Here is a 16,835-nt window from a genome sequence, read left to right on the forward strand (position 1 = left end):
TGATTTAAGGTTAGGACAGGTACCTTGCTATGCTAAACAAGTTGCTCAGAGATTGATAAAAATATGAAAGAGAGAAAGAGAGAGAGAGACAGAGAAGCTTCAAGAAAATCCCACTGCCCAAATCTGGGACAATTTGAGCATCAAAATATATATTAATGGATCCTAACCCCTAAAATGAATTCATGAATCTATGTTGTGTGTGAGAGAGACAGAGACAAAAAAGGAAAGCTTCTCAGAGTAGAATGCTAAGTAATAAATGTACAAGAAATTATGGAATTAAGAAATTACCATTTGGCCATAACACTAGTGAGTGAACGTGTTATAAGAAACAGTATTTACTTCGTCACAAAATATCTCTCCACAAGATCTTTATATTACAAAGAGAAAATTGGTAACTATGTGGAGAAACCCAGCAGGCACTACCTTAAACAATCAAAATTAAATTACCAGTGATGGAGCAAATAGATATTGCGTGCCTCATGATACAATGCCCTGAGAAGACATCATTTCTGTGATATTTCTGACCAAAACAAAAAACAAACAAATTTAATCATATGAACACCTTCACTAAACATAAACTGAGGGACATTCTGTTAAATAAAGGGACTATGCTCTTTAACTATGTCAAAGATATGAAAAAAAGAAAGATGGGGGAACTGTCCCAAATTAAAGGAAGCTAGAGATAGAACAGTTAAATGTTATTTTACTATTAAAGTCATTAGGGTCGCCAGGTGGCTCAGTCAGTTAAGCGTCTGACTTCAGCTCAGGTCATGATCTCAGTTCATGGGTTCTAGCCCTGCATTGGGCTCTGTGCTGGCAGTGCAGAGCCTGCTTGGGATTCTCCCCCTCCCTCTCTCTGCCCCTACCCCACTGCACTCTCTCAAAAATAAGTAAACTTTTAAAAAAGGACGTTAGTGGGCAAGTGGCAAAATTATCTAAGGTTTGTCAAATAACAGTACTGTGTCAATACTGATGTCTCAACTTTGATATTTTATGATTAGGTAACAGAATGTCATTGTTTCAAGCCATATGCACTAAAGAATCTAGGTAACAAAGGGACACCTTGTATAAAACTTCCTCTCACATAATTCAGAAAAAAAACGCACAAACACATACAGAGAAAGACTATAAAGTATACATGGTAGGGGCACTTCAGTGGCTCAGTCGGTCAAGTGTCACACCCTTGATTTTGGCTCAGGTCATGATCTCAGAGTTCTTGAGATTGAGCCCCATGTTGGGCTCTGCACGGACAGCATGGAGCCTGCTTGGGATTCTCTCTTTCCACCCCACTCTCACTTGTGTGCTCTCGCTCTCTCTCTCTCTCTCGCTCTCTCTCAAAAATATGTAAACTTTTTTTTAAAAAAGCATACTTGGTAAAACATTAGATTTAGAAATAAAAAATGAGAAAAACAAAAAACAAAATTGAAGACTACTGAAATGTCTAACAATGCTACTACATTCTTATCTTTGTCCTTGCTAATCAAAAACTGCTCAATTATTTCACTATTCTAAAAGACTCATAATTTGAAAATTAAAGATCAGGGAACATGTCTTCTAATCCTATCACTGCAAATCACTTTCTACGTATCTTTGGCAAATAAATCTTCCCTCAGCCTAAGATTTCTCATAATAGAAGATGAAATAATAGCTACAACTAAAATAAAGGTACACAAATGAAATGAAAATTAGCTGTATGTACCTATATGCTTCCCTCACTGTTTGAGGGGAGACAGAAAAGAATGTTTCCTTAACACGATCACTCTGGCAGCCTGCCACTCTAAATACCATCAATCCTGAATGTCTGCAGCAAATTTAGTTGCTGCAATCTTGTAAGGTGCTTGGCACTTCACATAACACATTTTGACAGTGATTAACAGATTGTATTCCAGAGTGTAGTTAGTTGCTTTCTAAAGGAAAGAAGTTAGATGCCTGCTCATTAGGTTTTCAAAATTCATTTTTGACAATGGTGACAAAAAGAAACATCATTCTTTCGTTTTTCTAAGGCAGTTTTAACTTACAACATTATATATTATAGCAGTAAGTATTTTCCTCATTTAATGCTCAGTTTTCTTGGAGACCATACCAAAGTATGCATTTCTCTGCCTTCTGTTCTCTTACCACAACCTGAAAGATGTGTGTTTACTTTTTTTCTGAAGAGATGTAAATGAAACCCATGGTTTTTGTTGCCCCCAATATGTATCACACTCCTCACTAAAGCAAGTCTATGTTTCCTTGAAAAAGTTAAATATCCTAAATACATCAGAGATAAAAATTTCAAGTGAATTTCATTTAGAATTTGTGCATATATATGCGTGTGTGTTTGTGTGTATATGTATGTGTGTACATATATACATATGTACATATGTGTGCACACATGCGTACACATATACATATGTGTGCGCATATGTGTACACGTATACATATGTGTACATGTATGTGTATACACATACACATATATTAGTATATATGTGTGTATATGTATAGGTAATGTACACATATGTATATGTGTGTATACATGTGTACATGTGTGTAAGCATATATACACATGTATATGTGTACATGTGTGTATATATACACGTATACACACACACACACACACGACAAAGAAAAGATTTGACATTAAAATTAAGCTATTGTCTTCCAATGTTTCGGCAAGCCAACCAACCTACAAAGGTTTTTTTTCCATACTAATAATACCCATGTTTCAGGGGATGCAATCCCACTACTTCTACACCAAGGAAGGGAAAAAGGAAGAGAAAGATCCAAAGAGAATGGAGTCTCCGCCATTTGACCTGGATTGCCAACATGAATTCTATCCAAATAGAATTCCCTAGGTAGAGAAACTCCCTACCACCTCAACTCCTGAGAGACTGGCCATTCATTTAAAACATGAGTCTGGAACCTTGCTGATCCATTTGGTCTGGTCAAATTTATTAGACAGAGATCATATTAATTGGCCCCTTTCAAGTCTCAAAGTTCTGACTCAAGAGACGAGTGACTCGACTTCAGATTTCCAAGCTCACCAGAATCCCTGGAGCTACAACAGCCTCTACTCAAAATCCTAGAACCTAAATATTCTAATTTGTCTAATTCGGGCACTTGACTGAAGTTATGCTTACCCTACTCTGCTTTATTTAACTCTTACAAAATTCTAGGACACTGCTTCACACTAGACTGACTCTTGTTATTTTTTAAACAAGCTGACCTCCATTTGTCTAAACATACTGCATCTATTATTGTGTGTTCTTTATGTAGGTTCTGTGGTTTCTAGTTGTATATTGTCCAGAAAAAAGTAATCTTTAAGGTATATGGAGTCAACAGGCATTGAAAATGAAAATAGTTTTATCAGATTGCTCTCTTCTGACAATTTCTTCTAATCCCATGAGATTAAATACTTCATGTGATAAGGATGTCCGTGTTTACTTCTCTAGCCCAGACCTCTTTTCTGTGTTCCAGACTTACCAGTGCAACTGCTTATTCTCCATAGCTCACTTGGATGTCTCAGAGACACTAAAAACTAATTATACCTACCCAAAATTAAATTGTTGATATCCCCTTCCCTCAGATCTGCTTTTTTCATGTCTCAGAAAAAAATAACTCTACCCAGCTTTTTATATTAAGAAACACGGATATGATTAACACCTCCCTTCCCTCATCTTGTAGCTGATCCTCATTATTCATGGGTTCTGTATGTACAAATCTACCTATTTGCTAAAGTGTATTTGTAACCTCAAAATCAATACTCTCAGCACTTTTACAATCATAGGCAGACATATACAGAGCTGCCAAAATTTTGAGTTGCCTAATACACACATTCCCAGTTGAGCTAAAAAAAAAAAACAATGCTCTGCCTTCTTGTTTCAGTTCTTCTACTGTAAACAAATGTAGTCTATTGAATGCCACATTTTCCACATGCTTGGGCTTTTTGGTGGTGATTTTGCTGTTTAAAATGGCCTCCAAGCATATTGTTCAATTCCAAGACAGCAGTAATGTGCCTTAAAGGAGAAAACAGATGTTAGATAAGATTTCTTTAGGCATGAGTTACAGTGCTATTGGCTGTTGAGTTCAATGCTAACAAATCAACATATATTAAGTAAGGTGTCTTTAAAACAGAAACACATATAAAACAAGGTTATATATTGATCAGTTGATGAAAATATTGTAACCAGAGGCTCACAGGAACCTAACAGTTTTTACTCTAGGAGCACTGGTTCAGTATTAACTAATTCAGTGTCCATGGTGACTTCAAAGAACTAATGTGAATAAAAATCAACCGTGGGGGTGCCTGGGTGGCTTAGTCGGTTAAGTATCCGACTTTGGCTCATGTCATAATCTCATGGTTCATGAGTTCGAACCCCACATCAGGCTCTCTGCTGTCAGCACAGAGCCTGCTTCAGACTCTCTCCCTCTCTCTCTGCCCCTCCCCCACTCATGTTCTATCTCCCTCTCTCAAAAATAAACATAAAAAAGTAAAAAAAAGAATCACCTGTGTACAAAAACCCATCACCAAGTCCTATAGATATTCCTTACAGAACATAACTCAGATCCATTAACTTCTCTTTAACCTGTGTTGTCACAGTAGGCCATTATCTCTGGCCTGTAATAAACTTCCTTACTTCCAACTCTTGCACCCTTCAAATCCATTCTCCTCAAAGATCAGTGCCTCTTAAAACAAAATGGGTCGCCACTGGTTGGTCCCTGATTTAAACCATTCAATTATTGCCTAATGCACATCAGATAAAATCTAAAATTCCTCACAGGCCCACAGACTTAGTCTTGATATCCTGCAGACCTCTCCGGCTTCATCTTAGCACCACTCCCCTTCTCACAACACTCCAGACATAGTGATTTGCTGCTGTTGTTCCTTAAAAATCAAGAATTTTTCTGCCTCAGGTACTTCAAACACACTGTTATGTCTGCCTTCCCTCAGCTCTTTTCCTACACAACTTCTACTCAATCTTCAGGTCTAGTTTTAAATGTAACTTTCTCAGAGAGAAAGCCTTCCTACCCAAATGCAGACCCTCTATTATACTTATTTACAGCATCCTCTATTTATATTACACCCATTCATTTACATTTGCATTCCACCAATGTATTAGTTATTTGCTTAATATCTGGTTCTCTACTAGGCTATAAGCTCCATGAGGACAGACCTATACCTTTGTAGTTTGCGACTATCCTTCTTACATCTGAAAGTGTTGAGCAAATAACTTGATAAATGAATGAATAAATGAAGGAGTATGACTATATGTTTAAAATATTTGGAGGAAGTGAAACATTAGTTGCATGTGGCAGTCATATATTTCTCTGTAAGTGAACCTTAATTATAAAAGACACTAAAAATTTCAAGAAATTTCTTGAGTCTCTGCCCCCATCTCTACATACTATAAAATGATATGTACTTCTTCAACAATTAGCCAAGGCTAAACATATTCTGAGCAAAGAGCGTTACTGTAGAAGGGCCAACGTGGTGGAGAAGTAGGGGGATACATACTTCTGCGTCTCTCAAAGAAGTGCGGAAGCCAGAGGACTTTGAACCCCAGAGTCTGGGAAGAAAAGAGACTGAATCTACCAGGAATAAAATGGGACAACTTGAGAAAAGATAGGTGGGTAATTGCAAACTGGGGGAGATAAAACAGGCTGCGTAGGCACAGACGGTAGGGATCCCCTTCGACAGAGACAAAGGGAAGAGGAAGCAGTTAGGAAAGTGTAGGACCGTATCTGGACAGCAGAAAAGACCCCGAACTGGGAATGAGAGGGATCCCATCTCTAACTGCAGGGCTTTCTTCAGACTGGGGCTGGCTCCCTGTTTGTGCACCTGGGAAGGAGGGGAGCCAGCCCTGGGTTCGGTGGTAGTCCAGGGACGCAGTCGCAGTGGGAGAAAGCAGTCCCCTCCCTGGAGGGCTGCGTGACAGTACAAAGCCTGCCTGTGTTCTCCACCCCCAGGCTCAGTGGCTAGGTGGAGGGCGCTGTCCACAGTGGGAGAAAGCAGCCCTCTCCCTGGAGTGTAGTGGGACAGAACAAAGCCTGCCTGCGTCCACCACCCCGGGGCTCAGGGGCGAGGTCAGTGGCACAGTCTGCAGCAGGAGAAAGCGGCCCCCTCCCTGGAGTACTGTGGGAAAAGACAAAGCCTGCCTGCGTCTGCCTTAGTCTGCCACCACCCTTCCCCCCAACCTGTGGGCTTGGCGGCGCAGTCCATGGTAGGAGAAGGCGGTCCTCCCTGAAGTGTGGTGGCAAGACAAAGCCAGCCAGGACCACATATCAGGCTGCACTGAGAGGTGCTTCCCCAGAGCCGGAGTGCACAGAGCAGGACTTTGAATCCTGGCCAAGCGCAGGGTCAGGGAAGTTGGCGGACCAAGAAGGGATGCCCCATATGCACCCACAGCACAATGAGAATGACTCAAACAGAGTCCACCAGGTCCAGGTCCGTGGAGAAGAGACTACAGGATCACCGTTTCCCGCCCCCCCCCCCCACCACCAAGGTGGGGACTAAGGGATGAGTCCTGGGGCCCATAGTGGAGGTGGGTCCAGACTACACCAAATCACGCCCCTTCACACCAGATAACTGTGTATCTACTGGAACTGGACAGGCCCTGCGGACAGCTTCTCCAGACCAGCGCTGCAGCACTGCCTGGATTAACTCTAGGTCAATTCTGAATATATACATATACTCTCCACCCCCCCCCACCCCCCCCCACCCCGGCATTTCTCCTCCTTATCCTTGCCCTCCTCTAGGCTGGTTACTCTGGTTATTGGTTTGTCTAAACAGACATATTTAATCCTTTCTCTTGATACATGTTCTATACCTCCTTCTTTACATTCCTTTCTCTCTTTCTGGAATAATCAAACCGTATAGTGTCTCTGTTGGGTAACTTTATCTTCGTTTTGTTTTCCCCACCTCCGTCTTTATTTTCCTTTCTCTCTCTCTGGATTAAGCCTTTTAGTCTCTCTGCCTAAACAACGTTTATTCCCACCCCCCCACCAGCATTTCTCTCTTTGTATGTGCTCTTCCATCAGCGCTGCCTCCACCCTCTTCTTTACTTATAGTCTGTGTTTTTGGTTTTTTGTTTTCAGTTTTTTTGTGTTTGTTTGTTTTATTTCTTTGTGTATTTCTATCTCCTGTTTGTCTGTTTGTATTCCTTCTTAGGGCTACTCCAAGTAACAAATCAAAGCACACCTGGTGGAGGGTCCAATATATCACTATGAGCAGGGTAATAAAAAAACCAAAGTCACAACAACAGAGAGCAAATAACAATCTCAAAAAACAAAAAACACCTCCTGAAGGGCCAGGCCCTGGAAAGTATATGACCCCCCTTTGATATAGCAGGGTTCACAATGCAGAGCACACAACAAGCTTTTATGCATAAGGGACAGAAAACTAGCCAAAATGATGACATAGAAGAATTCTCCTCAAAAGAGATTCCAGGAAGTAGCGACAGCTAACAAATTGATCAAAACCAATTTAAGCAATATAACTGAACAAGAATTTAGAATAATAGTTATAAACTTAATTGCTGGGCTTGAAAAAAGCATAGAGGACAGCAGAGAATCTATTGCTGCAGAGATCAAGGGACTAAAATATAGTCATGATGAGTTAAAAAATGCTATAAATTAGGTGCAAAACAAAATAGAGGCAGCCACACCGAGGAATGAAGAGGCAGAGGGGAGAATAGGTGAATTAGAAGGTATAAATATAGAAAAAGAGGAAGCTGAGAAAAAGAGAGATAAAAAAATCTAGGAGTACGAGGGGAGAATTAGAGAACAAGGTGATGCAATTAAAACAGAACAACATCCGTATCATAGGAATTCCAGAAGAAAGAGAGAGAGAAAGGGGCTGAAGGTGTACTTCAACAAATCATAGCTGAGAACTTCCCCAATCTGGGGAAGGAAATGGGCACTGAAATCCAAGAGGCACAGAGAACTCCTTTCAGACATAACTTGAATCGATCTTCTGTATGACATATCATAGTGAAACTGGCAAAATACAAGGATAAAGAGAATTCTGAAACCAGCTAGGGATAAACAGGCCTTAACATACAAAGGTAGACACATAAGGGTAGTAGCAGACCTATCTACTGAAACTTGGCATGCCAGAAAGGAATGGCAGGAAATCTTCAACGTGATGAACAGGAAAAATATGCAGCCGAGAATCCTTTATCCAGCAACCCTGTCACTGAGAATAGAAGGAGAGATAAAGATTTTCCAAAACAAACAAAAACTGAAGGAATTCATCACCACTAAACCAGCCCTACAAGAGATCCTAAGGGGGATTCTGTGAGTAAAATGTTCCAAGGACCACAAAGTACCAGAGACATCACTATAAGCATGAAATCTACAGATAATACAATGACTCTAAACCCATATCTTTTAATAACAACACTGAATGTAAATGGACTAAGTGCTCCGATCAAAAGACATAGGGTATCAGAATGGATTAAAAAAAACCAAGACCCATCTATTTGCTGTCTAAAGAGACTCATTTTAGACCCGAGGACACCTTCAGATTGAAAGTGAGGGGATGGAGAACTACCTATCATGCAACTGGAAGTCAAAAGAAAGCTGGAGGAGCCATACTTACATCACACAAACTAGACTTTAAATTAAAGGCCATAACAAGAGATGAAGAAGGGCATTATATAATAATTACAGGGTCTATCCATCAGGAAGAGCTAACAATTATACATGCCTATGCACCAAATTCAAGAGCACCCAACTGTATAAAACAATCACAAACATAAGCAACCTTATTGATAAGAATGTGGTAATTGCAGGGGACTTTAATACTCCACTGACAACAATGGATAGATCATCTAGACAGAGAATCAGTAAAGAAACAATGGCCCTGAATGATCCACTGGACCAGATGGACTTGACAGATATATTTAGAACTCTGCATCCCAAAGCTATACTTTCTTCTCGAGTGCACATGGAACATCCTCCAAGATAGATCACATGCTGGGTCACAAAACAGCCCTCAATAGATATAAAAGAATTGAGATCATACCATGCACACTTTTACATCTCAATGCTATGAAACTTGAAATTAACCACAGGAATAAGTCTAGAAAACCTCCAAAAGCATGGAGGTTAAAGAACACCCTACTAAAAAACGAATGGGTCAACCAGGCCATTACATAAGAAATTTAAAAATATATGGAAACAAATGAAAATGAAAATACAACAATCCAAACACTTTGGGATGCAGCAAAGGCAGTCCTAAGAGGAAAATACATTGCGATTCAGGCCTATCTCAAGAAACAAGAAAAATCCCCAATACGAAATCTAATAGCACACCTAAAGGAACTCAAAGCAGAACAGGAAAGACACCCCAAACCCAGAAGAAGAAGAGAAATAATAAAGACCAGAGCAGAAAGAAACAATATAGAATCAAAAACAAACCAACAACAACAGTAGAACAGATCAATGGAACCAACAGTTGGTTTTTGAAAAAATAAACAAATCGATAAACCTCTAGCCAGGCTTCTCAAAAAGAAAAGAGAGAGGACCCAAATAGATAAAAGCACAAATGAAAATGGATTTATTACAACCAATCCCTCAGAAATACAAGCAATTAGCAGGGAATACTATGAAAAATTAACACCCACACACTACCAAAACTCAAAAGGGAAGAAACAAAAAATTTGAACAGACCCATAACTAACTAGTGAAGAAATCAAATCAGGTATCAAAAATCTCCCAGCAAATAAGAGTCTGGACCAGATGGCTTCCCTGAGGAATTCTAGCAGACATTTAAAGCAGAGTTAATACCTATCCTTCTCAAGCTACTCCAAAAAAACAGAACGGGAAGGAAAACTTCCAGACTCATCTATGAAGCCGGCATTACTTTGATTCCCAAACCAGACAGAGACTCAGCAAAAAAAGACAACTATCCCAGGCCAATATCCCTGATGAATATAGATGCAAAAATTCTCAACCAGATACTAGCAAATCTATTTCAACAGCATATAAAAAATAATTATTCACCATGATCAAGTGGGATTCTTTCCTGAGCTGCAGGGCTGGTTCAATATTCGCAAATGAATCAGTGTGATACATCACATTCATAAAAGAAAAAATAACAACCATATGATCCTGTCAATACATGCAGAAAAAGCATTTGACAAAATATAGCATCCTTTCTTAATAAAAGCCCTCAAGAAAGTCGGGATAGAAGGAACAAACTTAAACATCATAAAAGCCATTTATGAAAAGCCCACAGCTAATATCATGCTCAATGAGGAAAAACTGAGAGCTTTCCCCCTGAGATCAGGAACACGACAGGGATGTCCTCTCTCACCACTGTTGTTTAACATAGTGTTGGAAGTCCTAGCATCAGCAATCAGACAACAAAATGAAATAAAAGGCATCAAAATTGGCAAAGATGAAGTCAAACTTTCACTTTTCACAAACGACATGACACTCTATATGGAAAACCTGACAGACTCCACCAAACGTCTGCGAGAACTGATACATGAATTCAGCAAAGCCACAGGATACAAAATTAATGTACAGAAATCGGTTGCATTTTTATACACCAATAATGAAGCAACAGAAAGACAAAGAAATTGATCCCATTCACATTTGCACCAAGAACCATAAAATACCTAGGAATAAACCTAACCAAAATATAAAAGATCTGTATGCCAAATACTCTAGAAAGCTTATGAAGGAAACTGAAGAAGACACAAAGAAATGGAAAAACATTCCAGGCTCATGGATTGGAAGAATAAATATTGTTAAAATGTCACTACTACACAAAGCAATCTACACAGTCGGTGCAATCCCAATCAAAATTGCACCAGCATTCTTCCCAAAGCTAGAACAAGCAATCCTAAAATTTGTTTGGAACCACAAAAGATCCTGAATAGTCAAAGTAATACTGAAGAAGAAAACCAAAGCGGGAGGCATCACAATCCCAGACTTTAGCCTGTACTGCAAAGCTGTAATCACCAAGAGAGTATGGTATAGGCACAAAAACCGGCACATAGACCAATGGAATAGAACAGAGACCCCAGATTTGGACCCACAAACTCAAAATGGATGAAGGACCTGAATGTCAGATAGGAAACCATCAAAACCCTACAGGAGAAAGCAGGAAAAACCTCTTTGACCTCAGCCACAGCAATTTCTTACCTGACACATCTTCAAAGGCAAGGGAATTAAAAACTATTGGGACCTCATCAAGATAAAAAGCTTCTGCACTGCAAAGGAAACAATCAACAAAACTAAAAGGCAACCGACAGAATGGGAAAAGAGACTTGCAAATGACATATCAGACAAAGGGCTAGTATCCAAAATCTATAAAGAACTCACCAAACTCCACACCTGAAAAACAAATAATCCAGTGAAGACATGGGCAGAAGACATGAATAAACACTTCTCTAAAGAAGACATCCAGATGGCCAATAGGCACATGAAAAGATGCTCAACGTCACTCCTCGTCAGGGAAATACAAATCAAAATCACACTGAGATACCACCTTACACTGGTCAGAGTGGCTACAATGAACAAATCAGTAGACTACAGATGCTGGAGAACACGTGGAGAAACAAAAACCCTTTTGCACTGTTGGTGGGAATGCAAACTGGTGCAGCCGCTCTGGAAAACAGTGTGGAGGTTCCTCAAAAATTAAAAATAGATCTACCCTATGACCCAGCAATAGCACTGCTAGGAATTTACCCAAGGGATACAGGAGTGCTGATGCATAGGGGCACTTGTACCCCAATGTTCATAGCAGCACTTTCAACAGTAGCAAAATTATGGGAAGAACCTAAATGTCCATCAACTGACAAATGGATAAAGAAGCTGTGGTTTATGTATACAATGGAATACTACTTGGCAATGAGAAAGAATGGAATCTGGCCATTTGCAGCAATGTGGATGAAACTGGAGGATATTATGCTAAGTGAAATAAGTCAGTCAGAGAGAGATCCATATATTTTCACTCATATGTGGATCCTGAGAAACTTAACAGAAGACCACAGGGGAGAGGAAGGGGGGGAAAAAGTTAGAGAGAGGGAGGGAGGGACAAACCATAAGAAATTTTTAAATACTGAGGACAAACTGAGGGTTGATGGGGGGGTGGGGGAGAGGGGAAAGTGGGTGATGGGCATTGAGTAGGGCATTTGTTGGGATGAGCACTGGGTGTTGTATGGAAACCAATTTGACAATAAATTATATTTAATATAAAAAAAAGCATTACTGTAGAGACAATACTAAATGAACAGCCAAACTTGTCTGTAAAGTTCAGACCAAATTGAAGTTTTGAAGTATTTATATAAACTCTATAAAGTAATTGCATTTTATCATAGGGTAAAGACTGGGAAAGAGGAAGATGCTTTTACTTCTTTTAATAATTTTTTTACATTTAAACAGTAGTTCCAGGTTTCTTTCCTTTTCCTGTCATTCTCCCAAATTTTCAAGTCAGAATTTGTAACATGTTGTCTAATTTTTACATTAACTTTATTTTCATAATATGAGAGAAATTTTATCAGGATTTAATTTTTTCTCACTTTTTCTTCTCTGAAGATTCTTCAAGTTACAAACTTTTAATTATTTCTAATATAATTCTTTCACATTCTCCCAATGTCCTGACGTTTTTATCCTTTCTCCCAAATGATAAAATATTGCTTCTACTTTGGAAACAAAACCTAATCTCTTCCCACAAATATTTTCTGATATTCTAAGTTTCTCCATCACAGTAAAATAAAACACTAATATCCAACTTGTGTTTTTTGCCAAACTACATAACATCCTATTTGCCTTTGATCTACCTTTTTTTAAGTTATCAATTTTAATTTAATATGTATACAAATAAATGACAGCGTGAAGAGTATCCAGAAAATCTTTTACTTCTTTGCAAATTTCACATCATTCAATCAAAAAGACAAATATAAAGTTATTGGGTTTTTCATTTGCTGCAACTCTTAACACTTCAATTCATTCTTAGTGACCTGGAGTCTGTATTTTATTCATCTTTTTCATATTCCAAACTGTTTCAGGTGAATTGATAAAAGCCAGTTGTCCTTTCAAGATCTAGAACCAACTTTCAACATTTTCACTGGATATCTTTCCCAAATAGCTATGTTTTAGTTTCATTATCAAGTGTCTAACCACATATTGCTGAACAAGCTAAAGAAGCAATCACAGTGCCTTTCATTTCACTTTGGAATTATCAGTCTGTGACTTCCTCAGTTGAAATAATTCTTCTTTATCTTTCACTTTTTTACCATTCTAAGAAATTAACATTTTTACAGATGCTCTCTTAAAAGTAATTTCTTTGTTCCAAGAAATAAAATATTTTCTTGTTATGTATAGCAGGTATTTCATTTCTATCAATGTGTTCTGAATAAGCACATGAAAATTTGCAAACATATTTCTCCACAAAAATTACATTCACCTAAAAACCCAGTAATTTCAAATGGATTTAGTTTCATATTCTATATATTTTTTTGCCAGTGCTTTTCCACTTAGAAACTGTGTGCTTTAAATGATTCTCTTTCACTGCCAAATTCTTGTTATCCATATAATGTCAAATGCCAACTACCAAAACTATGCATGTCATAATTCTTTTTCTTGGTTATCCCTGGTCTTGAATACTCTGCAAGTATAGGTTCATAAAAGAGCCTCTGTTGTGAGACTTTACATTATGCTAGTGATAGACACAGCAACTAATTATTGATGACGATGTTGAGCAAGTACAGAATTCGGTTTTCCAAACTGTTGTTATTTCAACACCATTATTTGACTTGTCTGGTGAATTCTTAGAAATTTTTGTACTTTGGGGTGCCTGAGTGACTCAGTCAGTTAAGTGTCTGACTTCAGCTCGGGTCATGATCTCACGATGGACTCTGTTCTGACAGGTCGGAGCCTGGAGCCTGCTTCAGATTCTGTCTCTCTCTCTTCTCTCTCTCTGTCCCTTCCCCGTTTGCTTGCTCACTCTCTCTCTCTCTAAAATAAATAAACATTTTTTTAAAAATGTTTAAGAAATTTTTGTGCTGTTATGTATGTAATTTCAAAAAAAAAAAAAAAAAGCTTCCACAAAAACAAACTACAACTGACCATACCCATAACATTGAAGAGCTGAAGAATAAGAAAATACTACACACCAAGCAATACAAAGCTGGAAAAGCATCAAAATAAAACAAAGTCTATACAGGTGGGTTAGCACAAAATAGCTCAGTGGCTGAGTTACACCAAACCCTCACTGCTTTTTTTGCACACTGGTTTTTAAAAATTCCTAACAGTTACAAAACAACTGAATCATGATTTGACCTTATAGTTCAAAATGGCTGATGTCATGCTTGACAGTCCTATTTCATTCTTGAGCCACAATTGATTCTCCCCATGGAATTTGGGGAATAAAAAGAAGAGATGGGTTGCCTTATAACCTTCTTCTTCTAATACCCCTACATTTATCTTGAAAGAAGACAAGCCTTAAGATTTTATTAAACTCTTGGGTTGCTGTGTATAAGTTGCTGCGGGGTTTTAGATACAGGTTTTTGCATTTGGAACATTGCCTTTTAAAGGTACAACCAGGCCTCTTATTTATCTGACATTTTCCAGAATGAAGAATCCCCTAAACGAAGCCAAATCTCCATAAAAATAAATCTTGTTAAGTACAAAACTGTGAAAGGTCTGAGATTTTACCCTACTCACAACCTAACAAGTTAAGCTCCCACAGTATCTCAGCCCACAAAATAGATCTTAAACTCAAATATATTAAAGCTTGCCACCATGTGGCCTCAAGTTAATTTTCTGTTCTTTTCTCCCTCCCCAAATCATATTTAGAGTATTTTTTTTCACATGATTATTTGTAATCATGTGTGTGTTTACTGGTTTATTTTCTCTCTCTTCCACTAAGACTAAGCTCCAAGCAAGGAGAAACCATATCTATTTCATTTATACTTGTATATCCAACACTTTTTATAAAACCATAACATGGAAATCAATAAATATCTGTTAAGTGAAATTTAAAAGTATTTATATGAAATTTGTTTCTACCTAAAAGCTTACACACATGCTATTCCTCACTGGTGCCCCACTCTCACCAACTCACACCTTGAAACCTGTATGAATTCTCACCTGCCACATGACCCAAAAGGGCCACATCTCATAAATCTTTCCCCAATGCAATTTCCTACCAGATTTTACTTAATTCTCACAACCCTGTATTATTTTCTGCAATTAAAAAATAAAGAAACTAAAACTTAGAGAGGTTAAGAGATGTGTGCAAAGTCATAATCCCAGTGAGTCTAGGTTTAAAGTTATGTGTCACTCCAAAGCCCCTATTCCTAACCCTCTCTTATGCTGCATCCTTAGCTAAAAACGATTCTCATACAATGATACTGATTCAAATCAAAGCCCAGTGCTGCCACATATTAACAGTGTAATATTGAGGAACCTCAGATGCTATGTAGGTAAAATAGGGGTACAGTACTTACCTAAAAAATGTATACAGATTAGATGATTTATATGAAAAGCACTTAACACAGGAAACACAAGAAACATTAACTATTACTATCATTATATGCCTCTAAAACAGACAACAGTAATTTTTTCTGTGAAGGCCAAGTGGTAAATAGTTTAGGCTTTGCGAGCCACAGTCTCTGCTACAACAAAGAGGCAGCAAACTAGATTTGGCCCAAGGATCAAAATTTGCCAACCCCTGGTTTAGAGCAGGGTCTTTCAACCTGCACTGCTGATATTTGGGGCTGGACGATACTGTTGTGGAGGGCTGTGCTATGCATTGTAGGAGGTCTAGCAGCATCCTTGGCCCCCACCCAGCAGATGCCAGTAGCATCACCCAAGTGGGCCCAACCAAAAAAAGATCTCCTGCAGAGCAAAACTGCCCCAGGTTGAGAAACACTACTCGTGAAAATTAATAATTTAACACACTAAAAAGTATTTATACTCACTTAGCTAAAATTCCCACACTTAGCAATAACTTTATAACTTCTGTGATACACACGGCTGTGGTTGAAAAGTAGAGTTCTCTGTCTGATGTCCTTGTGTATCTTAAAGCTATCGTATAAGCTGCAGCCACCAGGGTCATCACTGCCAAGCAGTATAACTTGAATAATAAACTGACATTTTCTGGAAAATACGTACAACAAAGATATTATTTAGTAGACAATATTATGTTTATAAAAGTCAATGTTATAACTCAAAATGCTTTCCAATTTCAAGCACAAAATACTTTTTAAAACCCATGACATTTGAACATTTATTTCAAAACAATACATTTCAATTACATGAACACAAACATACATACATACACAAAACACAGCTGACTTTAAATATTAACCACTTAGGCAAGGATTTTGTTCCTGCAAGATTATGCAGCACACTGACACAGTTTCGGATATCCTAAATTAAATATTTAATATAGAAATATAATGTTAGTGTTCTACATTTTTAGTGGGCATATAAGACTTAGCCTAAGACACAACAAATATTTATTGGCAATAAGCCAATGTACAATCCTGTACATTGTTGGAACTATTTCAGATGATTTGAGTTCTGTAATTGTGAAGTTTTGCTCATCATTAATCTTGCTGTCCCTATTCTATGTCATCAGAACAATTTTACTTTCTCCCCTTATTTCCTGTGTTACTACAAAAAGACTCTTAAGGTTGGACTTATTTGAAAAGGGAGAATACATATAAGAGAATGATATGCACTTACAGACAATGCCCTGGGCAGGGCTTGAATGATAAACGTGGGTTCCCCAACCAGGAAAATAATTTAGCACCCATGCAGAAAGATATTTGTTTAACATTTACTCAGAGGTGAAGCCAAATGCTCTTTGGGAGAAGGGTGGATTAGGAATCTGG

At 38.2% G+C, this 16,835-nt stretch overlaps 1 protein-coding gene across 2 annotated transcripts in view; it reads right to left on the bottom strand.

Moving 5' to 3' along the window:
- Positions 1–16,835, bottom strand: part of SLC35A1 (solute carrier family 35 member A1) — a 33,228-nt gene that overhangs the window by 15,322 nt on the left and 1,071 nt on the right. The window contains exon 2 of one of the 2 annotated variants that reach the window (XM_015069527.3): positions 15,918–16,095. In XM_015069527.3, coding sequence (XP_014925013.1) covers positions 15,918–16,095 — 178 coding nt within the window. Of the gene's footprint in view, positions 1–15,917; positions 16,096–16,835 lie in introns of those variants that run through there. The other variant, XM_015069528.3, reaches the window with a different exon arrangement.

The sequence above is a fragment of the Acinonyx jubatus genome, chromosome B2 (assembly GCF_027475565.1).
Source record: "Acinonyx jubatus isolate Ajub_Pintada_27869175 chromosome B2, VMU_Ajub_asm_v1.0, whole genome shotgun sequence".
NCBI classification, from domain to species: Eukaryota; Metazoa; Chordata; class Mammalia; order Carnivora; family Felidae; genus Acinonyx; species Acinonyx jubatus.